The sequence below is a fragment of the Anolis carolinensis genome, chromosome 1 (genome assembly GCF_035594765.1).
Source record: "Anolis carolinensis isolate JA03-04 chromosome 1, rAnoCar3.1.pri, whole genome shotgun sequence".
NCBI classification, from domain to species: Eukaryota; Metazoa; Chordata; class Lepidosauria; order Squamata; family Dactyloidae; genus Anolis; species Anolis carolinensis.
In genome coordinates this window covers 240,014,437-240,040,080 of record NC_085841.1, presented here as the reverse complement: position 1 = coordinate 240,040,080, position 25,644 = coordinate 240,014,437, and the positions used below count along the sequence as shown (strand labels likewise).

At 43.5% G+C, this 25,644-nt stretch overlaps 2 protein-coding genes across 5 annotated transcripts in view; one reads left to right on the top strand and one right to left on the bottom strand.

Moving 5' to 3' along the window:
- Positions 1 to 1,404: 1,404 nt before the first annotated feature.
- Positions 1,405 to 24,851, top strand: LOC100562664 (dnaJ homolog subfamily B member 2). Of its 4 annotated transcripts, XM_008112028.3 has the most exons (12): positions 1,415 to 1,659; positions 3,477 to 3,548; positions 9,912 to 10,003; positions 11,725 to 11,834; positions 12,483 to 12,536; positions 13,326 to 13,442; positions 15,077 to 15,154; positions 15,437 to 15,542; positions 17,763 to 17,833; positions 19,339 to 19,581; positions 21,480 to 21,534; positions 23,861 to 23,999. In XM_008112028.3, exons 3-11 carry the CDS (start codon positions 9,939 to 9,941, stop codon positions 21,506 to 21,508), a joined length of 873 nt encoding a protein of 290 aa, XP_008110235.1. In that variant the 5' UTR covers positions 1,415 to 1,659; positions 3,477 to 3,548; positions 9,912 to 9,938; the 3' UTR covers positions 21,509 to 21,534; positions 23,861 to 23,999. The 4 variants fall into 4 exon arrangements, with proteins under 4 accessions (XP_062823324.1, XP_062823323.1, XP_008110235.1 ...); XM_062967253.1 differs by lacking the exon at positions 21,480 to 21,534 and having other exon boundaries at positions 1,407 to 1,659; positions 19,339 to 19,658; positions 23,861 to 24,851; XM_008112041.3 differs by lacking the exon at positions 21,480 to 21,534 and having other exon boundaries at positions 1,417 to 1,659; positions 23,861 to 24,851.
- Positions 10,857 to 25,644, bottom strand: part of dnpep (aspartyl aminopeptidase) — a 112,940-nt gene continuing 98,152 nt past the window's right edge. Inside the window, exon 16 of the mRNA XM_062967251.1 lies at positions 10,857 to 10,874. The gene's annotated coding sequence lies outside the window, so the exon portion shown is untranslated. The remainder of the gene's footprint in view (positions 10,875 to 25,644) is intronic.

Here is a 25,644-nt window from a genome sequence, read left to right as displayed (position 1 = left end):
GCAGTAAATAAATAACAAATAAATAAATAAATTTTAGACTTAGGCTCGCCCAAAGTCTGAAATGACTAGAAGGCACACAACAACAACAACAACAACCACCCTAATTAACGTGACTATCTCATTGGCCAGAAGCAGGACCACACTTCCCATTGAAATCCTGATAAATGTATGTTGGTTAAAATTGTTTTTATTTTTCAATATTGTATTGTTCTTTCATTGTTGTTGTTGTTTTTGCACTACAAATAAGACATGTGCAGTGTGCATCGGAATTTGTTTGTATTTTTTTTTTTCAAATTATAATCCGGCCCCTCAACAGTCTGAAGGATTGTGGACCGGCCCTCGGCTTAAAAAGTTTGAGGACCCCTGGTCTAGATCTAGGAAGGTCATGCTCCCCCTCTCTTCTGCCTTGGTCAGTCCACACCTGGAATCACACGATGTCCAATTCTGGGCACTGCAATTGAAGGGAGATGTTGACAAGCTGGAATGTGTCCAGAGGAGGGCAACTAAAATGATCAAGGGCCTGGAGAACAAGCCCTATGAGGAGCGGCTTAAAGAGTTGGACATGTTTAGCCTGCAGAAGAGAAGGCTGAGAGGAGACATGAGAGGAGACAGGCTGGGCTGTGGCGCAGGCTGGTTAGCAGCCAGCTGCAACAAATCACTCTGACCAAGAGGTCATGAGTTCGAGGCCCGCCGGTGCCTGCGTCTGTCTCTGTCTCTGTTCTATGTTATGGCACTGAATGTTTGCCTTACATGTGCAATGTGATCTGCCCTGAGTCCCCTTCAGGGTGAGAAGGGCGGAATATAAATACTGTAAATAAATTAATTAATAAATAAATGATGAGGGCCATGTATAAATATGTGAGGGGAAGTCATAGGGAGGAGGAAGCAAGCTTGTTTTCTGCTGTCCTGGAGACTAGGACGCGGAACAATGGCTTCAAACTACAGGAAAGGAGATTCCACCTGAACATTAGGAAGAGCTTCCTCACTGTGAGAGAGAGCTGTTTAGCAGTGGAACTCTCTGCCTCCCGAGTGTGGTGGAGGCCCCTTCTTTGGAGGCTTTTAAACAAAGGCTGGATGGCCATCTGTCGGGAGTGCTTTGAATGCGATTTCCTGCTTCTTGGCAGGGGGTTGGACTAGATGGCCCATGAGGTCTCTTGAATTCTGATTCATAGCAGTTAAAGCGTCAAGCTGCGTTCATTCTGTAGTCAAGCTGCACCCCAAAGGAGGCAGAAATGCTGGCACCAAAGCAGGCTGGGTGCGCGCGCCCGAGGGAGGGGGCGGGACCTAGCGAGGCGCGTGCACTTTCCCCGCGTTGCCAATCACTCTCTTTGACTCCGCCCACCCGGTCCAGAGAATTCCACTCGCCTCTCGACCCAGCTGTGTATTCGCGGTGGCTTTCTGCCTTACGTCACCAGTTCAGAGTGCGAGGGTTGTGGTGTTGTTGCGTCACAATAGGGTGGCGCGTTCCATTGGCTGCAAAGCCCCTGTCAGTCAGCCCAGGTCTGCCTTCTCCTCCTCGGGCCGCCTGCCTGCCTTCTTTTCCTTCCCTTGACAGCCGCCGGCGGAGCTTCTGGAGGGAGAGATCGAGCCGGGGAGTAGGATCAGGAGGAGGATCGGCGGCCATGGTCCATTCCGGACGCAGCCTCCGCGAGTGGTGAGGTAGGGAAGGGACCCCACAGAATAAACAATGAGAGAAAAGGGAGGGGAGGGGGAGAGAAAGGAAGAAGCGGCATCCTTTGAGATCCATCCACATTGTAGCATTAATGCAGTTTGGCACCGCTTGAGCTGCCATGGCTCCATTCATGCTACGGAATCATAGTATTATCCTTCTTTGCCAAAGAGGGCTGCTGCCTCACCACAACTACAACTCTCAGGATCTCATAGCATTGAGCCAGGGCAATTCAAGCGGTATCAAACTGCATCAGTTGCACAGTGTAGATTCACCTTTAACCGCCATGTTTTTCGCGGACTGTTTGTAGAAGAAAGGCCTTGGCAACCCGAAGGGGAGGGAAGGAGGCAGCGGGGTTGAAACGCGATCGCCGGATGTTGTTCTCCGAGGTGACAACAACAACAACAGCAAAGTGTTGTCGAAGGCTTTCATGGCCCTGATCACTGGGCTGTGTGAGTTTTCCGAGCTGTATGGCCCTGTTCCAGAAGCATTCTCTCCAGACGTTTCGCCCACATCTGTGGCAGGCATTCTCAGAGGTTGTCTAGGCAAGGGTGGATTACTCTCATGGCTTGGACTCTCTGAGCTGCAAGGCCAAGAACAAGTGTTCTTCTTACCATACACCAAGGGAACCACTGACCACATAGGGAAGCTGATGAAGAAACACAACCTGCAAACTATCTACAGGCCCACTAAAGAAATCCAACAAATGCTACGCGCAGCCAAGGACAAGAGAGATCCCCTCACTTCTGCAGGAGTCTACCGGATACCATGCAGCCGTGGACAAGTCTCCGTAGGGACCACCAAACACAGCATCACACAAACACAAATCAAGGAACAGGAAAGGCACTTCAGACTAACTTATCCAGACAAGTCAGCCATAACAGAGCACCTGATGAACCAACCTGGACACAGTATATTATTTGAAAACACAGAAATGCTGGACCACTCCAACAACCACCATGTCAGACTACACAGAGAAGACATTGGAATCCACAAGCATGTGGACAATTTCAACAAAAAGGAGGAAACCCTGAAAATGAACAAAATCTGGCTATCAGTATTTTAAAAACCCTAAAATCAGGACAGTAAATAAAGAAGAACACTCTGAAAATGGGAATTCCAGACATGTCTCAATCAGGGCCAGCTAACACCTCCCAATAAAAGATTCCCACAGGCAGGAATCAGCCAGGGCTTCAACGCTAATCACTGTGATTAATTGCAGCATTCACTTTCCTCAAACAGACAAGCGTTCTTTCTCCCACCTTGGACACTCTACAGATCTATAAACCCTTCTTGCCTAGTTTCCAATATACCTCACAACCTCTCAGGATGCCTGCCACAGATGTGGGTGAAACGTCAAGAGAGAATGCTTCTGGAACATGGCCATACAGCTCGGAAAGCTCACAGCAACCCACTATTTTTTAATTAAATGTGCATCGTGTAGATCAGTGGTTCTCAACCTGGGGTCCCCAGATGTTTTTGGCCCACAACTCCCACAATTCCCTGCCAGTTTACCAGTTGTTAGGATTTCTGGGCGTTGAAGGTCAGAAACATCTGGGGACCGCAGGTTGTGAACCACTGTTTTAGATGCACCCTCTGATTTGGGTCTCTGGAGGGAAAGCGGGACATTTACAATAGGCCTAAATCCCATAGTTGAACTCCCCAACTAGAATAATGTAATCTTTAGTATTATTTACATGTGGATAGAGTGTTCAGCCATTGTTTCTGGGAGGTTACAAATGGGACCCAAGCCTTGGTGTGTCAAAGAGGATGTTTGTATATGTGCATCTTTCTGCTTCTTTCTCAGAGGAGGAAGCCCTCTTCCCTACTGTGGAAGCCACCTCTTTCCCTACTGTTCCATCAAACCACTGGTCTGAAGGTAAGGAGGGGCCCTAAAAAAGAAAAAATTGAGCAGATAGCAGCCTTAGATACAGCAACAGGAAAGGGAGTTTTGATGAAGCTTTTAGAGTTGTCGAAGGCTTTCATGGCCGGAATCACTTGGTTGCTGTATGGCTATGTTCCGGAAGCATTCTCTCCTGACGTTCCACCCACATCTATGGTAGGCATCCTCAGAGGTTGTGAAGTCTGTTGGAAAGTAGGCAAGAGAGGTTTATATATCTGTAGAAAGATATAGTAAAGGTGCAAGAGCTCTATCCTCCTTTGAATCTGGAAAGGAGTAGGCAAAGTCCTGAAACATGCTGACATTTGGGATGGGATTTTACATCACCTCTAAATTTTGTAGGGAATGGGTTGGGAAAAGAGTGGATCAGCCCAAAGGAAATGGGGCCATAGGGACACAAATCTGTTAAAGGAGAAGGTTGCATTGCTCAGATTGTAGCATCATAAAAAAGGATAACATTCAAATTTATCTCTTATTTTAAATTTAAAAAATTAGCAGAAGTTAAACACAAAGAAAACAGCGGTGCCTATAGATTGCATAAACATACTTCAACAACATTTTCTGACATATACACAGTTGACTATACATTTTCTCCATCAACCTACATCTCCACTCTAACTAAGCATAAATCTAAAATGTAAATATGTATACATACATATTAGATTTGAGGAGAGTAGAGTTGGATCAGTACAGATTAGCCTGAAGAAGGATGAGAGGAGACATGATGAAGGGCTATGTATCAATTGTGAGGGGAAGTCATAGGGAGGAGGGAGCAAGCTTGTTTTCTGCTGCCCTGAAGACTACTACACAGAACAATGGCTTCAAACTATAGGAAAGGAGATTCTACCTGAAGATTAGGAAGAACTCCCTCACTTTGAGAACTGTTCAGCAGTGGAACTCTCTGCCTCAGAGTGTGGTGGAAGCTCCTTCTTTGGAGGCTTTTAAGCAGAGGCTGGATGGCCATCTGTTGGGGGTGCTCTGAATGCGATTTTCCATCTTCTTGCCAGAGGGTTGGACTGGATGGCCTGTGAGGTCTCTTCCAACTCTAGGATTCTAAAGTTATATTTATCCAGGGCCTAGGAATAAGCTGTAGTGCATCTACTTAGAATCATACAATCCTAGAGTTGGAAGGAACCTCAAGGACCATTCAGTCCAACTCCATTCAGTCATTCAGGAATACCTAATCAAAGCACTCTTGACAGATGGTCATCCAGCCTCTGCTTAAAAACCTCAAGAGAAGAAGACTGCTCTCATGCAGCCTATTCTACTTACTAGGCTTATTACAAGGAACAGCTCGCTCACAAATTTCTGATTGTATACTGAATGCCTAAAATGAAGAGTCTAAGCAGCCTGGGGTCCACCTGCAAGGCAGGGAGCAATCTGAACTTCCGAATGCAATTGAAACTTGATTCGATCAATAGCCCTCCCTTCCTCAGTGGTTTTCCTGTTTAGTGGTGCCACTGCAGCTATTCTTGCTCCTCCTGCAAGCTTCTAATCTATTTTAGAAACACAACGGATGCTAAACCGCTTAATGCATAAATATCCTTAATGAGAAAGGTCCGGGGCAGAAGCGTCCTTAGACATAGTGGGGATAGGTCAACTTAGGTGGATGTTCACTCTTCCTGTCCTTTGGGAGAATGGAGCCCCGGCAGGACCCCTAATACTCCTGGCCAGGGCTGAGCAAATTGAAGACCTTATGTTTTTTAATTCTCCAGATTCCCTTTCTGGCTAGGGATGATGGAAAAGGCATTCCAGGGACATCTGGAAGGCCACATGTTGTCTACCTCCAAGGCCCAATTCATGGAAGGATCAGCAGAGTGACTGCATTGTGATGAAATACGGATATGTGGATGCAGTGCCTCACAATAAACCCTTCATTGTGGAGCATCTCTCCATTTAGTTGAAGCTATTTTCACCACAGGAGGTATCAGGTGGCCGCAGCTCAAATGACACCAGGAAGTTCCTATGTGGAGCTGATCTCACATCATTGTTTTTCTTTCAAGCAGCAGTTGTGGTGCTCTGGTGGCACATCTAGATTGGGTCCGAGGCTCCAAATTGCAGTCAGAAAGATCTCTTTGGACTAGAAAGACTCTTTGGGCCCCCGGGGGTATCAGCCAAGTTTGCTGTGTCCTTTTTAAAGGCATTTGTTTAGAATTAAAACACCTATAGATCATGAAAGAAATAAGCAGAGGCCACCCAAAAGGTTTCTATTGTATCATGCCGTTAGACTCTCCCCTTTTGCAGGTTTTAGGGGCTTAGGACCCTGGCTGTAACAGATTTGAATACCCTTTTAAACCAGAGACAACACCTTTCTAGGAATCACTAGGTCCTCTGGGACAACTCTGTCTTCTGTTTCTGGCTGAGGACCTAGAGATGAAGATCTAGAGGTGATGATTATAATCCCCACCACTTTTCTCAGAAATGAAACGCAGAGTGGCTCATTAAAAAAAAAAACCCCAATTAAAATGTACACAGGGTAAATATTGAAACTGAATTACACCTATGCAATTATTAATACAAATTAATGAAAACATTTAATAACAACTGAACCAGTGCAAGACCCTAGCCCATTCTTTAACAACTTTCTGCTTTCAAAGCTTGCGTGAATAAAAAGGACATGGACAACAGGGTGGGCTCCTGAGAAGGGAGTTCCAGATTCAAGAGACAGCCACTAAAAAGGACCTATTTCGAGGACCCGCCAATGAACTCTGTTGCGATGGTGAGGGGACTGAGAAGGCTTCTCCTGAGGATCTCAGAGCCCAGGCTGGCTCTTAAAGGGAGGTGCAATCTGCCAAATAGTCTGGGCCTGGGCTATGCAGGGTCATAACCAGCTCTTTGAATTGTGCCAAGAAAGAAATTAGAGCTAACATATTAATCAAGTCTGTAAAACTTAAACTCGCAAATGAGGAGGGCTGACTGTACATAGTTTGAGCCACAAGTCTCCTCCAGAGCCTCTTGTAATACCAGATGCCTTTCCACCCACCTAAGGAAGGGAGTGGCACTAATTGAATAACACTATGTAACATTATTTTTCCTGGGTTATGAATGTCATTTCCTAATTGGTTCTATCATAAACACATGGAAAAAAAAATTAAACTACAAAACATTGTTTTTGGGGGACATTTGCAGCACATTTTGCTATAGTTTTTCAATGATTATCTCATCGAGTCAACCAATTCAACATTGTTTGTGGGAACCACAAAAATAAAGTTTCTGGAGTATAACAACTACTTTCAAAGTAGGAATCAAACAGGAATAACACTTTCAAACCAGGAATAGAAAATTTTCAAAATTTTGTTACATAGTGTAATCGAGTTATGTTGTGATGATCACTTGTTTTTGCATTGCATCATTGTAATTGCCAGCTATTTGTGTGGGATAGGACTCTGTGGCTGGAGAATAGTTGTCCTCCCCTTCATGATTCTATTTCAATGTAAGGTCATAGTCCTTTGTGGAGAATACTTTCACAAAGATATATGGGGTTATTTTACCTCACAGTCCTGTCCCTGTTCACTCAGAAGCAAAACCCACTGTGTTTGCTCATTCTTTTTACTACGTAAATGTGTGTATGTCGAATCATAGCTGAAATCTTACAGAGATTGAGTGTCCCTTATCTGGAATTCCAAAATCCAAACTTGTCCACATGTGACACATTTACTTTCTTAAATAGTGATACATTTACTTTCTTATTCACCCATGTACACAAACTTTGTTTCATGCACAAAATTATTTTAAAATTGTATAAATTTACCCTCAGGATATGTGCATATGGTATATATGCAACACAGATGGCTTTAGCGTTTAAACTTGGGTCCCATCTCCAAAATATCTCATTATGTATGCATATGCAAGTACTGGTATTCCAAAATTCAAAAAAATAATAATTCAAAACACTTCTAGTTCAAGTATTGTAGATAAGGAATACTCAGCTTAAATGCAGTTAACTGGGACTGGAAGCGAGCACCACTGAACTTGAGGTGGTATATCTTATTTCATAGTGGCCATTGCATAGGATTGCAATATCAGAGCCCAATCTTAACAGTTTACTTAGAGATATGACACTCTCAGAAGGGTCTTTCCTTCCTGGTAAGATGTACAGCCATTATGCACATCCTTCAACTCTCTAGAACAGTGGTTCTCAACGTGTGGTTCCCCAGATGTTTTGGCCTTCAACTCCCCAAAATCCTAGCAGCTGTTAAACAGGCTGGGATTTCTAAGAGTTGTAGGCCAAAACACCTGGGGAACCACAGGTTGAGAACCACTGCTCTTGAACAGTGTTTCTCAAACTGTGCTCCTCCAGCTCTTTTGGACTTTAGCATCCAGAAATCCTAGCCAGCTTACCAGCTGTTGGGAATTGTGGGAGCTGAAGTTCAAAACATCTGGAGGAGCACAATTTAAGAAACTCTGCTCTAGAACTTCCTTTCTGGCTGTAGATCTCACCAACATTCTCTTGCAGCCCGACTTCTCAGTTGCAAGAAAAGGCTTATATTCAGTATATACAGAAAGAACATACATGTGTGTGTTCATCCTGGTACATTACACTGACACAAATACACCAGTGTAAGTAGAGGAGGCAGCAGTAGCCTTTAAGGAAGTCGGGCACTGGAAAAATAAGCTGATTGGAGCTGGTAGATTCTGCCTATTCTTGTCACCAATGCACAATTCTGGAAAAAGTGCAACCATTAGCATAGAACACCACCTGGTCTCTGGCATTTGTCTCTTAGCTCAGCTCTTCTGAATGCCCTTTGTCTCTGAAAACAGCCATATATGCATCCTGATCACTGCAGCACTTTCCTTATAAATAATTTGGGATTTAATGAAAACTTGGAATCATTTTATGTGGATACTGGGGAAGCAGGGAGAGAAAAGAAGATTATGTTTTACTTGCATATACAGTATTTTGTTTAAGTGCAGAGTCAACCTTTGTGGAGTTGAGGGGACTTTATGCCTACTTAATTTGGAATAAGTTCCACAGAGCACAGGATGGGGTTGTTTACAAGTTGACAGACACAAGATGACTCTGGATGCCTAGTTGCAAACAACAAATTGCAAGTTTAGTCCAAAAAGAGCATTTTTCATCAGGGATTTCATCTTCGTTATGAAACTTGCCTTTTTCACTGCATATTTATTTCTTAACCAGACATAATAAGCTTAGCAAGGATATTTTTTGGGATCGTGATGTCAGCATAGCCATGGTTCTTGGTGTGTTTTTGGAAATCCCAGACAGATACGGTCAGTCTTCTCAAGTTCTTTCACCAACCTATTACCCTCTGGGTGCATGAGACTACAACTTCCAGTATCTGTATTCAACAAGGTTTTTGGAGAATGTGTAACATGTAGCGGACTGATGATAAATGGAAGCTCTTACGTGTGCCCACGATCCAGAGTCACCTGCAGAACAATAACACGCCACTCAGGTTTGCAGAACAAAAATACAGGAACTTTACTGATTCCAAGAGATCAGAAAAGAGTAGTATTTAAAATGGTCCCTCTGATCACTTACAGATGTCCACAGTCATAAATAGTCCTTTTTCAGTCCACAAATGTACTTCAAAAAAGAATACAGTCCTTGTTCTTCTCCCTCTTTTCTCAGCAGCAAACAGGCCTCAAAATAACTAGGCCTTTCTGAGTACACTGCTCTCTTTCACCAACAGTATTCAATCAGCACTGAAAACTTGTCTAAGCAGGTTTTGCAGCAACAGAACAGAATCAAATCAATCCCCAGGTCTTTGCAGGCTCAGCCAATCAGCTTCATGCATTTCATTTTCCAGTTAACACACAGCACAGTCCCTTTGCAAACCATGACATCACAGCCATGGAGGGAAGAGACTTATGAGATCTTCCAGATGTTGTTAGACTGCAACTCTTACCATTCCTCATCATTTGCTGTACAGGCTAGAGCTGGTGGGATTTACAACCCAACCTTTGAAGGGGCACACAATTCATATCTATGATACACAGTGTAAATGAGAAGGCTGTCTTTTTGCTAGCTATTACTGCTATGCACAAGAGAAGCCTTGTGTTGAATTATGGAATGCATTCTAGATAAATGGATAGAGTCATATAACATCAGTCATGTGTGCCAGATCTTGAGCAGTGAATGAAAATCCTATACTCCCAAGCCAGAAAATTGCAAGAGGAGATGGGAACACATCAACAGTCAAGGTGCTCATTGATGCAGTTTTGCTTTGAAGTCCTATGTAGTTTGTACATTATGGAGGCTGTCCCTTTTGACTTCTCCAAGATTCAAATACAGCTTTCTCATAGACTGTTGACTACCTTTTATTTCCATTTCTTCCTTCCTGGGAAACATCGTAATATATTTTTTTCCTTCCACTCTAGTTTCCCAGCTCGACATAACCAGAAACCATGGTGGATTACTATGAGGCTCTGGGTGTGCCCCGCAATGCCTCACCAGATGACATCAAGAAGGCGTAAGTTGTGTTCATGTCTGAATTGCTGCCTGAAAGGTCTCCTTGCTAGGAGAAAATCTTATTTTAACTGTCATGGCCTATGTGGAATCCTGCAATTTGTAGTTTGGTGAGACATTTGGAATTTTTTATTAAATATATCTTTGGAAAAATGGAACTACTAGGATTTGAAAGAATGGAACCATGACCTTTAAAATGTTATCCAATTGTTGTAACTCTGAAGTCTACTCCATGTGATACTTTCCTTAACATTGTGCTAGGTGTGCTGGCTGAGTGAGTGCCAGCGTAAAGGTGATATATGGTGGTGTTGGCACAGTATTCCCAATTGTGGAATAAAATAGAAAACAATTTTTTTGGTTTATTCAGCAGCCAAGAAAGGAGAAAACTGAGCTCTGCCTTTTCCTATGGAGAAGCTAGGAGTTACAGTAGAGTCTGTTCTGTATTATCCAACGCAGTTTGCCTTTTAGTAGTGAATTTTTTGTAGTCAGTGTTTTCAGTACATCGTGATGTTTTGGTGCTAAATTCATAAATATAGTCATTACTACATAATGTTATTTATTATCATTTATTTGCGACATTTATATACCGCCCTTCTCACCCCGAAGGGGACTCAGGGCGGTTTACAAGTATATATACATACAATATATTATATTATACAACTATATCACAATATTATTAGTAATATTGCATGTAATATAAATATACAATTATAATAGTGAATTATAATAATTATTACATTGTATTACATCATAATATTATTATTAATATTACATGTATATACAATGTATTATAGTATTAGTATAGTATAATATTATTATATATCATTATAATGTTACCATGCATTGAATTGCTCTTTCTGCCATTTTGTTGAAAAACATGATGTTTTGTTGCTTAATTTGTAAAATCATAACGTAATTTGATGTTTAATTGGATTTTCCTTAATCCCTCCTTATTATCCAACATTCTCACTTATCCAACATTCTGCCGGTCTGTTTATGTTGGATAAGTGAGACTCTACTGTATTAGCTTAAATCAGGGACTTTCAGTGCTTGTGGCAGGTGACCACATTGTTTCTGATTCTCCGTCCCATCGAGTCTGCATTTTGTTGTACTGATAAAGTCCAAAAGTCTGCAATTTTCTCTGAAAATAAGATCTGTGGGGAACATGTATCATGCTTTCAAAGAAATTTGTGGTTGTTACAGGTGCTGTGGCAAGAAAATCTGGTGATTGCAGCTATGAAATGTTTTGTTTGATTTTTAAAAGGGGGTATTTGAAAGAAATGTTGGGACAGGAGTGGGACAGGAAATGAAATAATCTGATGCTTGGTAAAATGATTTTTATCAACTTTTCAGAAAGGACATCTTATGTTAGGCATAGATGGGAACCTTGTGGCCCTAGAAATGTTATTAAATTGTAAGTTCTTGCAGCCGTATGCAGCTTAATCTTGGATGAAAAATACTGGAAGTTGCAGCTTTACATCCGAAATGCGTGAATGAGGTCAATTAGTTCCTTATCAAGCTAAGAGTCTGTCATCCCAGGGAATAGAAAGCCCTCTGTTGCTACAGAGTCTGGGTAGAGAAAGGCTTGGGGGGATGTCACGGTGAATGGGTGGTGTTCAAGTCATAGTTGGGCAGACTGGTGGGAGAAGAAAAGTGTGTGTGCAGAACTGAGTCTCAGAAAAATATATACCAACTCTTGTTGTCTCTTTGATTCTCTGAAAACAGGTACAGGAAGAAAGCTCTGCAGTGGCATCCAGACAAAAATCCCGACAACAAAGAACATGCCGAGCAGAAGTTCAAGGAGATAGCCGAGGCCTATGAGGTGCTCTCAGACAGTAAGTGGGTGGCCTTTTGATTCTCATCCCTGCCTACCCTAGCCTTTGTGGATGTTTTGCTCCACTCTGGCTCTTTCTGTGGGGTTCTTTTTATTAAACTGAGGATATGTTTCCTTACCTGCTGCAATTGAGCACAGGCTGGCATTGGAGGAGAACAGGATGTCTGTAGGAATCAGCAGCCTGATGTAAAGCTTGGTGCATTCACTCAAGCCTTGGAGAGCAATTGATTGTAGGGACAGTCCACCTGAAGCCAATTAGACTTCCTTTTAAATAGATGCTCTAAAACTTAGACTAAACAGAAATTGTGTTTCATTAGCAATTTCTCTTTATTTGCCTTAGCTCCCTTCTTTAATAAAGATTTAGTAATTGGTTTATTTTTTTCTGGGTTTGTGTAAGTGAGGAATAGGAAACATATATCACTCAAGATATTGGACAAGTCCATTATTTCTCATTGGAAGCATAGCCATTGGTGTAGAGTGATGGGAGCTGCAGTTTCATAAATCCGGGAGGACTGAATATTTCTCATCTTGGTTATATTGTGGAAAAAATGTTAGCTTTCTGAGTTTGTCATGCAAACTCTGCTAACCCTTAACTGAAGCAGGATGTGGTTGTAACTGGAAAAATAACCCAGGGACTTTCTGATTTCAGAGAGCAAGCGTGAAGTCTATGACCGATATGGCAAAGAAGGCCTCATGGGTGCAGGTAAGCTTCAGTGATTAAAAAGCAGCAATCCATATTGCTGAGTGAGAAGTGAATAATATATAGGTATTAGACCTTTTCCTCATCAAAAGCAGGGCTTCCTAAACTTTTCCACTCAGGACCCTTTTGACTCGATAAATTTTTATGTAACCTTGAGTATATAGGTATAAAAATCCATCATCTACTAATGATCAATCAGCATTTGCAAGGTTTGCTCAACAGACTGATCTTATTTTTTTATGAAGCCGAAGCATCTCCTGCAGAGACCACTGCACAAAGATTCATGTAAATGTCTAAAACAGCCACTAGGTGGCATCCAGAAAATGTTTACTGTTGACAAATTTTTCATCACTCCAACATTGAGCTAAGATGACCCCATTTGAGGTCAGAACCACAGTTTAAGAAGCAATGTTCTAAATAATAGAGAAACCTGTGTTTTGGGGCGGTAATCCCACTTTGTCCAAGAGCATGGTATGTTTTTGGTTTAACAGCTTTCTATTTGGTTAAAATTGAGTTCTCTAGCTTTCTGACTTTCATCTTACTCCTGGACCAACAACCTTGAATTGGTGCTTCATAAACAGTCTGCCTTGGCCTTCAGAACCTGAAGGCAGCCATGCCCAGTTAGTAGTTCATAGACTGGACAGATAGTAATCTCAAAGATGTTTTAATTATCTAAATCCTCAAGACTTTAACTTGGTTAAACAGTCTGTTTTAATCTTTCTGCCTAGAATCCTCCCCCTCCCCCCCCCCACCATGTTGTCATATGGTTTCTTGCTTTTTTTGCTCCTCCAGGTGGGCCCAGTGGTGTTAGACCTCATCCAGGACCTGAATTCACCTTCACTTTCCGCAGCGCACATGATGTTTTCCGGGAGTTCTTTGGAGGGCGAGATCCTTTTGCTGACTTCTTTGGTATGTACAAATTTGAATCCTCAAAGTGGTTTCTCTTCCTTCTGGTTTGGGATGCTCTGTGGAAAGAGAGAGAAGGCTCCCTTTCTCATCTCTTTACTTTGGGACTAGAAGGACGGACAGTGAAATCCCTCAAGGTAGAAAGTACTTGAGTCATAGAAGGGCAGGCAGTGAAGAAACCAATGGTTTTCAGTTTGAGAAAGAATTCATGGAAACCTGCTTAGCTTTGTAACAGCACCAAACAATATCAAATCATTCTCTGGGCCTTTTGAAATATGTCATTTGCTGAAGTTGTTAATTGGGTCAATTCCAGAAGGCACAAGATGATAAAAGAAAAATCACCTGTGCGTCTAAGCAAAGTAAAAACTAGAAATCTTAAGTAGAAGGGAAAAGGAAGTTAAACAGCTGGTGGTCCTTTCTTTTTGGATGAGTCTCAGACAGCAAAGTGCCATGCCTCTTTGAGCAGGAGATGGATTAGTTGAAGGCAAAGTGTTGACACTATTATTATTATTATTGACACAACAACATTGTATGACACAGCAAACAAGATAGATATGCTGGATTTCGTACCACAAAATCACAAGTCGAACACTTCTCAAGTGTTTAGGACTGTGTGATGTATTTTCGGATGATGCGTGCAGATCCCAGTAGGGTGGCCTTTTGCAGTTGTTGTTGTTGTTGTTATTATTATTATTATTATTATTATTATTAGTAGTAGTAGTAGTAGTAGTAGTATTTTATCCCGCTTTTCTCCCACAAGTTGGACTCAAAGTGGTGAACAAATGGTTAAAAAAAGGAAATTACCTAATACAAGAGCACAGCATCATCACCCCCCATACCCAACCAAGTAAACAATAAATAAACACATGGCATAAACACAATACATTAGCCACAAAGATGGTGGACAACCCCATACCACTGTTATTAGCAGAAAATAATAATAATAATAATAATAATAATAATAATAATAATAATAATAATAAGCCCCAACGTCTACCTCACCCTAAGCCTCTTATCAATTACAGCACTTTGGTCACCTACTTCATTCTCTAGTTTACAATAGTCACTCCACGCACTTTTGGCCCAGTTCGCTTTTATGAGCTTGGTTCAGGTTTTTAAACTATTTGTGTTAGCCTTGACATGATTGTTATTTTACTATGTTTAACATGTAGAACTGTATTGTATTTGGATGTATTTTTTTTAATTTGACTGTAATCACCTGGGCTTGGCCCCATGTAAGCTGCCCTGAGTCCCTTCGGGGAGATAGAGGTGGGGTATAAAAATAAAATAATAATAATAATAATAATAATAATTATTATTATTGCACATCTGTGTCAGCGAAATAATGGGTATCTGTGCACATCAAGAGGAAATGTGTGTGTGTGTGTGGGGGGGGGCACTCAGATTGTGGATTTCAGTGAGCAAGGAAGGGAGGTTTTAATCTTCCCTTTTGTGTGTGCCGAAGCCAGGAGTGGAGTGGCAGAATATCTGTGTTGGTATATGTATATGTTAAACAAACAGTGGGGAATGTGTGTGCACATGGTGAGGAGGAAATGAGTGTTGTGTATTTGCTAATTTGAGGAGGCATCTGATTTTTAGCACTTGCCAGACTGTCCCTGTCCTTGATGTATTTCCAGATGACCCCTTCTCAGACATGCGTGGTCCCCGACATCCTGCTGCAGGAACATTCTTCTCACCCTTTCAAGCATCCCCGGGTAAGGAAGGAATATTTGCTCCCTTGGCCCACCTCAAACTCTCTGTACCCCCAGAGTCACTTTGGTTTTAGGCCACACGGACTCTGTCTCTCCTACCAGGGTTCCATCCTACAGTTGACTATTTTGGGTTTAAGGATTCTGGATACGGGATGCTCTACTTGTTATTCCTCTCCTTTGCTGTGTCACCCCACTGGGCTTTGCATGTTGTTTCTCAGTTCCGACAGCACTTTTCCTCACAGACTCTTCTCGCATTCTCTCCCTCTCTCTCCTTCTCCCTTTCAGAGTTCTTTTCCCCCATGCTTGGTCCTGGGATCAATGCAGGAATGGGCTTCCGCTCTGTCTCCACCTCCACCAGGTTCATCAATGGCAAGCGAATCACTACTAAGAGGTAAGTAAGCTTGACCAAACCTTTCTCAAAAACTTTGCCGTCATTTGCTTTTGACAATTTTCTAACATTTTTCCAAAATATTAGAGCATAACTTTGGGGGTGGTGGTGTTGTGGCCCTCCTGATCCAGCCAGTATGCTAATTGTCAGAGAAGATAATAATAAATAATAATAAACTTTTTCTCTCTCCCAGGGATGCAGAGTGGTTTACAGACACAAAAGAAAAAAGGCAAATATTCAGTATCTCAAATGAGTACAAAACAAACACATCAAAATAATACAAGATAATGCACTAATAACAGTAAACTTAACAAAAAATTACGCATTGAAATGAAAACAATAAAAAATAATCCAACAAGACATAGTTAACTAAAACATGAGGAAAACATTACAACATAATGTTTCAAGATGGGAGATAGACCTCGCTAACATGAACTGAGCTACATGTTCCTTGCAATATAGAGCCACTGGTATCTCCAGAACAAAGCATCTCTGCTTATTCAGGATAACAAGTTGCTTGGGATCTCACCCATTATAATAATGGTTTGTTTGTAATATTTATTGCCTGCCTTTCCTCCAGTGAGGTCATGTTTTCTTCCCACGCCTCATCCTCTTGGCAGCCATGTATGGTGGTAGCCCAGGCTGAGAAAATCAGGCTGGTAACATTTCTGCTCCTGAAACCCAAGGCATTTTAATAGGAGATGTCAAGATGGAACTTTTGAAATTTCTGCATGCAGAACTAGTTGGATACCAAGCAATTAGACAGCTCCCAGAAGTCATTAAAAGCCACTTTCCATTACTTATAGGCTATTCTTCCCACTTCCTGCTCCAGTGGCCTCTAGGTTCAGATGTTTGGGTATCTTGGGAATCCAGTGCCCACAGTACCATGAATTTGGTGAGAGAAGCAATACAATCTTCTCCCAGTGTGTCCGGACTTTCCTTCTTTGTACCAGCCCTCCTGTCAGGATTGGGATTACAGATGAATGTGAAGGATGAGGTTCAGAGTTTGGCTTCTTCCACACAGCTGAATAAAATCCGACATCTGCTTTGAACTGGGCTATATGGCAGTGTGAACTCAGATAACCCAGTTCAAAACAGATATTGTGGGTTATTCTGCCTTGATATTCTGGGTTATATGCCTGTGTGGAAGGGCCCGCAGAGAGTGCTCCAGGCTCTAGCATTGCTCCTAGAAACCTGAATAATGAGAGCACTTTTGCCCTGCATTAGCTGTTATACCAGCTGTGCTTCATTGGAAAAGACAGATCTGTCCATACTGTTTGATCACCTATTTTTGTTTTTTCACTGCCAACTTCAACCCATTAATCAGGGACTGCCACAGTTCAAGATACTTTTGCTTTAGTCATCAGTCCTTCAGTACTGAGGGCCAAGATATCTGAAAATGCAAATCATATGCATTGTAATAATCTTTCGAAGTTGTATGTCTCACAGCTAAAAGCAACTGTGAAGAAGACATTAACATGGCCTTTTTGTAGTCTGTTATGAATATTTCTACCCCAAATGGTTATACTAGTCCATTCTTGGTAACTTTGTAGGTTGCCAGCAAAAATATGTTTGTTCTTACTGGTCTTTAATGGTTTTTCATTTAAGACTGGAGATTTTTACACTACAATACCTTTTTTAATACTCACTTTTAGAGTTGTTGTGAACTTCCTTGGAGGCCCTTGTTATGGTGGAAAGGCAGTATACAAATCTCTTCTAAACAAAATATCAAATTATCAGCAGGAAATGGTTCAGGGGGAGTTGCTATGCACTGTCTTCGTGCTTTTTAAACTGTTTGCTGGCTTTCTTTCACCAGCTGCTGTTCAAAAATTTACTCATCTTGTGAGCTGAATTACAGATCCTCTGACAATCAGCTGGAAGATGTGTGTCAGATCACAGCAGCATGTATTGAATAGGGTACCATTTAGAATGTATGTAGTTTGACACCATTTTAACTGTCATGGCTCAGTGTTAACAGAATCATGGGAGTTGTAGTTTTGCGAGGTCTTTAGATTTCTCTGCCAATGAGTGTTGGTGTATCACCAAACTACAACTCCCATGATTCCATAGCTTTGAGCTACAACACTCAAAGTGGTGTCAACTGCATCAACAGGGACAGCACAATATTCAGTATTTATTAGAGCAGGTTGGATGGGGACTGTTGCTTTCCATTTGCTTTCATTGTGTAACATAATCTCTCCCCACTCCCCAAATGTTCTCTAGGATCGTCGAAAATGGGCAGGAAAGGGTAGAGGTGGAAGAAAACGGGGAGCTGAAATCAATCCAGATTAATGGTGAGCAGCTATAAGGTGATAAGGGGGTGGTATCCTGAGTACCCAGGACAAAGCCTTCTGTCAGCTTGGCAGCACATGCTCCTGCCTTCAGCCACAGGCCAGAAATTTGATGCCTTCCCTCGATGCCTTCTGCCTGATCTCAGTCTGTCTCCTGGGAGACGGGAAGTAATAGACCCTTGTCCCCATGGATTTCTTCTCACAGTGACACTTAATCTCCATCTTTGAGGAAAGTGCATGAGAATCTGCGCACACACAAAGCATGTAGTTGGTAGGATGCTTTTGGAGCAGCTGTGAAATGTGCCTGATGATTCTGGGAACTAGTTAAAACGACATTTCTGTTGTGGTGAAAAAGTCTAGAGACTCAGAAGCAGAGAACAGGAAAGTTACTTTTGAGGGACCACAACTCCCAGCATCTGCTAATGAGTATGGCTACTGGGCATGGGGGTTGGGACTTTCTGGGGTTGTAGTCTCCAAAAGTAACATTCCCAAGCCCTGCATAAAAGAAAAGAAAGTGGTTTAATATGTAAGGATTTGGGATTGGAGGAGAGAGTTGTGGAAACTCAGCAAAGGTTTTCAAATAGCTTTCAGTCAGTATATACTGGGTTCAAGGCATTTGTTGCTCCAATAAATGACAGTACAATTGGAAGAAGAGTATTTTGCTAGCTTCGTTCCCAACTTTTCCAGCGATGAACTACATATTTTGTTCAAATAAGAATGTTCTGATTTGTTCTTATATTGGCTCAAAAAGCCAGGGACCACATGCCTCCACAATTAGAGTGCTGTTGTTTGGATTCACCTTAAGATAGTCTAGACCAGTGGTTCTCAACCTGTGGGTCCCTAGGTGTTTTGGCCTACAACTCCCAGAAATCCCAGCCAGTTTTCCAGCTGTTAGGATTTCTGAAAGTTGTAGGCCAAAACACCTGGAGACCCAAAGGGAGCTTTCCCTATCAGTGGAAGAACTGTAGTCTACAGCAGGACTTCATAAACTTTTTCCACACGTGATCCCTTTCCACTTGAGAACTTTTTTATGTGACCCCAGATATATAGGTATATCAAACAGGCATAAAATCAAACATTTACTGAAAATCAATCTGCATTTGTGAGGCTTGCTAAACAGACTGATTTTCTTCGTGGAGTGTAGCTGCTGAAGCATTTTCTGCAGAATGCACTGTAAATGCTGCACCTTGTTGCTAACAGATTTGTGTCAATGGGTGTTGTTCAGAAACTTTTCATGACATAGAAATAAGGGAGCTGGGACCCACAGTTTAAGTAGCAGTGGTCTACAGGAGGAATGAGGGAAGTATTGATACTCTAGATACTTCAGGCTTCAACTTTAAGCCAGCCTTAGCAATGATAGGGAATTGTAGGAGAGCCAAAGATCCTCAACAGTTGGGCTAGAGGAGGGAGGAAGGATTTATGAAGTTGAACTGTGAAGGGTGAGAGGAGGAAGAGGGGAAATGGAGAGCAGGTCTTCCTCACCGTGGGCTTGGGCTTTTCCCTCGCAGGTGTTCCAGATGACATGGCGCTGGGCCTGGAGCTGAGCCGGCGGGAGCAGCAGGCTGTGCAGAGCCGCAAGGCATCATCTACTCCCCCAGTGACACCTCTCCAGCAGCCACCTGCAAAGCGCCCGTCTCCTAGTTCCTCCCCTGTGATCTTGTACACAGACAGCGATGAGGATGATGAGGACTTGCAGCTGGCGATGGCCTACAGCCTGTCTGAGATGGAGGCCGCGGGCCAGCACAGAGCAGGTGCGAGAAGCCCCACGAAAAAGCGGCCCCAAGGAAATACTCCCTTTGCGCAAGGGAGTCCTGTCATGGACAGCCAGGTGGGGGGAACGTCCAAAGGCCCTTCAGGGGCCATGGGTGGGAGCGGGCAGGGGAAGGGCAAAGGGAAGGGCAAAGGCAGAGACTGCTCCCCCAAGAAGAAGAAGGACACACAGTGCAGCCTCTTGTGAGTCCAGCCTGAGGCTGTGTCTTCCTTGGCTTGTACGTTCAGGGCCCGGGCCAATGGTGGAATGGGTGGTTCCTTGAGGACTGCTATGGTGTGTTACTAACAGAGATGCCCAGGGCCCTTTCTGCCAAAGAGGTGGCACTATTGAGTAAAGGGCAAGCAGGATCAGATTGTGTTAACTGTGTGTGTATATGTGTGCACGTGTGTAATTTGGCTTGTAGAAGCATTGCCGAGCAGCCAGCGCACCACAGACAGATCTGGTGGCATTCTGCAAGCTCAGACTACACTCTCTGCCTACCTGTTTTATTGCATGGTTTGACTGCATGGTCCTGTTTTCGTCCCTCCCTCTTCCCACGCAGAATAGATAAATCAAGGGGGAGGAAGGGGACTTGCTATTGGCTGTTGTTGGTTGACTGCTTGTTATCAGGGTTGAGCCTTAGGCCCTGTTGCAGAAGAGATTGCTTTCATCCCTGGAGTTTTGTGCCAGCTTAGCTCCTGGGCAGAACTGGCCTTTACTAAAACTCTGTCCCAAACTAGAATAGCTTGATGCCTTATATTGGAGGGGGAGAGGATTAGGGTCATCATGGTATACATCCTCCACTTTTCATTTGAACCAGAGAGAAAGATGGGTGCCTTTTTCTTCACTGTAATATTTTCTCCATCCCCTCCACCTAGTTTCAGCATGTGCCTTTGTCCTCTAGCAGAATTGCAGGGGATGGGACAGAACTGCCTTGCATTAAGGGCTAGCAAGAGCATGAAAATCGAGCTGGAATTGGTGGAGATGCTGTTTACGGTAGTTGGATTCACAGCCAGATGGGGCAAGCTGCAGCCATGGGTGGGCACCTGTGGGTGGCCTTCTAAAGCTGAGTATTCTATGAATCCCTCAGTTTGCTATGCTGATATAGGCTAAACGTATTTGGAAAGCCATAGCAGGATGGTGTAAGAGAATGCATACTGGGTTGCTGCGAGTTTTCTGGGCTGTATAGCCATGTTCCAAAACCATTCCCTACTGATGTTTTGCCCATGGCAGGCATCCTTGGAGGCTTCTGGAACATGGCCATACAGTCTGGAAAACACAGCAACTCAGTGATTCCAGTCATGAAAGCCTTTGATAAGCTTAGTTCTTAAGATGTCTCCCATTTTCTCTTGGCAGTATTATATCTTTTCAATCCCACAGAGGCATCCTGCACAGGGAGACTGGAAAAACAGCTCTAGCTTTAATTTAAGTGGCATGTGGGAGTGAAGTTTATACCTGCCATCATGACCTTGCCTCCCAAAGCATTATGCTTTCAAGTAGAAACCGGAACCAAGGAGTGTGTGTTACTTGTGTCTCATGTTTCCTTTTATCTGTACGATTTCCTAAGTGCATGGGGCTTCCCCTGCAGGTGCTACTGCTCAGCCACTGTCTGCTCTAAATCTGCCTTGTTTGTATTTTGCATTACTTACACATTTGCACTGTAGTCTCTGGTTTCCTCTCCCTTTCTTTTTCTTGAGAGTAGCTGGTAGATCCTCCCTTGGTTTCCCCCTGGTGGCAGGCCCTGGATAAGGCTTTGGTGGAGGCTTGATGTAGGAATGTAACTTGTTGGTGCCCTCTTTCTTTCTTTCTTTCTTTGCCGCCGCCTCCACCACCACTGCTGCCGCTGCCGCTTGTCTGCTCACCTGCCCATCCTTCCCTCCTGTGCTTCCCATGCCACAGACCCTGATGGACAGGCATATTCTGTCTGATGCCCTTCCATGCTGCCTCCCTGCAGGTAACCCTCCAACACTCCTTTTGCCTGGTTCAGGGTTGTTTAACAGCAGGGCTGTGTATATTTCCTACATTATTGGCTTTTGTCATTCTCAAGTATTCCCAATAATTTGGTATTTTTGCCTTGCTTCGTTCGTTTAAACTGTGCTTCTATCTGCAGGGTGAAAATATCTGTGTGTCTTATCCTTGTCCAGTCTCCTCTGTTGCTCTTTCCATGACCATAAAATATACAGATCATTTGAAATGGATTAGGAGAACCCTTCCCAAAAAACCCCATCCTGAATAATATACTTCGTTGTACTATTTTGTCTACAGATGTTAAGTTGTCTGGGTGCAGTATTTTAAATTGCACTGAGGAGGTTCAGGAGAGCCAGCCAGGGTTTTAACATTGGAATATGACATAGGAAAGCAGGGTTCAAAGCCCCACTCAGCCATGGAAACCCACTGGGTGACCCTGGACAAGTCACAGTCTCTCAGCCTCAGAAGAAAGCAAAAGGAAAACTCCCTCTGAATAAACCTTGCCCCAAAAACCATGATAGAGTTACCCTGTCAGACACTACTTGAAGAAATAGGTAAAGGTAGAGGTTTTCCCCTGACGTTAAGTCTAGTTGTGTCTGAACCTGGGGATTGGTGCTCATCTCCATTTCTAAGCCAAAGAGCTGGCGTTGTCTGTAGACACCTCCAAGGTCATGTGGCTGGCATGACTACATGGAGCGTTGTTACCTTCCCACTGGAGCGGTACCTATTGGACTACTCACATTTGCATGTTTTCGAACTGCTAGGTTGGCAGAAGCTGGGGCTAACAGTGGGAACTCACCCCGCTCCCCAGATTTGAACTGCCTACCTTTGGGTCAGCAAGTTCAGCAGCTAACTCACTGTGCCACTGGGAGTTCCAACTTGAAGAAATTGAACAATTTTTTTTCTTTGCGTCAGGAGTGACTTGAGAAACTGCAAGTCGCTTCTGGTGTGAGAGAATTGGCTGTCTGCAAGGATGTTGCCCAGGAGACGCCCAGATGTTTGATGTTTTACCATCCTGTGGGAGGCTTCTCTCATGTCCCCGCATGGGTAGCTAGAGCTAACAGACGGGAATTAACCTGGCTCCCCTTATTCAAACCGGAACAAGGCGGAGGTACTAAATGTACACAGCCTCTGAGTGACTGATCAATGAGTCCTTTATCTTGACTGCCTATATTAATGTGCTGCTCAGTAAATTCTGTCTTCCATCCTTAGTATTTTCCCCAATAAACAAATACCTGCCCAATATTATTTTGGGGTTGTGGAGTCAGGAGAAATATAGGAATCAGTAGGTAGTAGCTTGATATTGACAGGGTCCTTGGAATGATGACATGGTCCACTGAATACAATGAGAACATGGTTTGAATATGCAGCTGTGGATTTCTGTGGGGAAGCTCTATGTTATCATTGTATTCCAAACAACTTCCTCAGTGCAGTGCTGGCTTGATTAATTTTGGGCCTCTGGTTAAAAACAAGAACAAAACCCCAAGCAGATATTCTGTGCCTGGAGCCTGCCCATTGTTTAAAAAACAGCTTTAAGATCAGTCTATTTCTTCAGTGTCTACCTTCTTCGGCGTAGACCAGTGGTTCTCAACTTGTGGGTCCCCAGGTGTTTTGGCCTACAACTCTCAGAAATCCTAGTCAGTTTACCAGCTGTTAGGATTTCTGGGAGTTGAGGTCAAAACATCTGGGAAACCACAGGTTGAGAACCACTAGTGAAGAAGATCTTGAAGCATAGGTGCCCTGGAGGAATGGCTTGGTCAAGGGACTATTCCTCAAGGACCCCTGCCTCTGGAAGGCAGGCACTGGGCAAATAGGCTGCACAGAGAACCAGCAGCCTTTCTTTGCCATTGCTGCAACCCTCCTGCCTACATGAGCACAGTTACCCAACAGCATATTGGCATTCGTGCTTACTGTAGTGTGGATGCTTTTGAGGGGTAGGGATGGGTAAGAAGGCTCCTTTTTTCTGGAGCCATTTACAACCACTGGTTCTATAAATATCTTTTTCCTTTGCATGCCTTTACATTGGTCCAGTATTGACTCATACAAACAATGGCTCATGCATGATCTTGTAGTTATATGCCTAGGTATAGAGCACCTGTGTCTTTAAGCTGAAAGCTCTTGCGTGCACACACACCCCATTTCTTTTTCAGTACTGAAAGTAGAAATGTTCACAGCCCCCAAGTTGCTTGCTGTCACCCACTTTTCACTGCTGTATGATTCACTTGTTGCCTGTGTTTTTTCTCCACCCGTTCACCCCCTCCTTTCTCTCTCTCTCTCTTTCCCCCTGTTCTGTCCCTCCTTGTTTTCCCCAGGTGTGTTCTGAGTCTGGAAGAGCCATGGGGGATGGCCTCTCTAGCATTCGTGCTCACAGAAGGCTACTCAAGCCTGGACTTCGTTTGCTGTTCCCCTACCTGAGCTCTGCCCCGGGGGACCAGCAAGTGCCGAGTGTGTGACTTTCTCCCCATTAGTTCTCTCTGCTGCGTGTCAGGTAGCGCTCACTAGCTCACGAAGGCCCAGGCTGGGCACAGCCTGTTCCATGTACAAGTAGCTACTACTGCTGATGCTGCTCCTGAATGGAAAAGAAAAGAAAAACGCTTGGGAGGGGTAGATTCTCCGGCCTGGGGGAAGCCCAAGGCCTCTTCTGTCTGTATTCCCCCTCACTCCACCCCCAACACACATTTCACCCATGTCCTTCTCCCTCAGAAGACGACCTTCTAGCTAAGGAGTGACGTAGATTTGGCTGTGAGGATGGAGATCTGCAGAGCAGTAGTGGGAGGGAGGTAGTAGGGGTACCAAGTGAACTTTAGCAGGCAAGGAATCCAATCAGGTTGCTAGTGTGGCTCCTCTTTGCTGCCACACTATGCTGCGTATACTCCTATAGTTGCACAAGGGTGTGTGTTTGTGTAGGGAGGGAGGAAGGGATATTGGAAGTTGAGCTTTCAGGTGCAACATCACCAGAGCATCCACCCCCTGTGATATTGCTGAGGGCCTTATGCTCTAGTGCCAAGGGCTAGAAACAGTCTCCCCATCCTACCAGAGCAACAGGAGCTTTTCAGGATCAGTTCCTCCACAGTGAGAGCAAGGGAACACATAGCACCAGCCCTCTTCTGATGGCAATGACAGAGAAGGCTGTGGCTGCCTCTCTACCCCCAACTCCTGGCAAATTGGGAAATTCTACAATTAGCACATAGCTATTCTACATGTCTGTAACTTGGGAGAGCAAGACTGGTCTCGTTTGTAACTCAAAAGTGCTGGCCTGGCATAGAACAGAAGGCATTTATCAATAAACTTCTTTGCAATTAACACTGTGTCTGTAATTTTGCTTTCTTTGCCGTAAGATATATTTTTCTAAAAGAAGCCTATACTGTTGGGAACAAGTGATGTAGATATTATTGGATTGCTGCTTTTCTTCTGTTTGTTCTACTTGCTCGCTGCAACCACACACCTTCAAAAGGGGATACGTATTCCCCATCCATGGTGCTACATCTCCCCATCTCTCTTCCCACTACTAAAAACAAACTTTATGAAAAATTTTAGCTTTTAGTGGGCAGTATGGTGAGGATTTTGTTTTAAACATTATATTCTCCTGCATTCCAATATATAGTGGATGAATAAATATGGCTCCATAACCAGAAAATTGAACTCTTCCTCCCTACTTTGAAAATATAGAATATATGGAAAAACTAGTCATTACTTAATGGGAGACCCAGGTGGTCCAGTGGGTTAAACCACTGGGCTGCTGAACTTGCTGACCAAAAAGGTCAGCAGTTCAAATCCGGAAAGTGGGGTGAGCTGCTGCAGTTAGCCCCAGCTTCTGCCAACCTAGCAGTTAGAAAACACGTAAACATGAGTAGATCAATAGGTACCGCTCTGGTGGGAAGGCAACAGCACTCAATGCAGTCATGTCAGCCACAGGACCTTGGAGGTGTCTACGGACAACACTAGAAATGGAGATGAGCACCAACCCCTAGAGTGCGACACGACTAGACTTAATGTCGGGAAAACCTTTACCTACCTACATATTTAATATTCCCATATTCTGCTTGGGAAATAGTTGCTCTACTCCCTACTAAATGCCAAAGCACTGGACATGCTA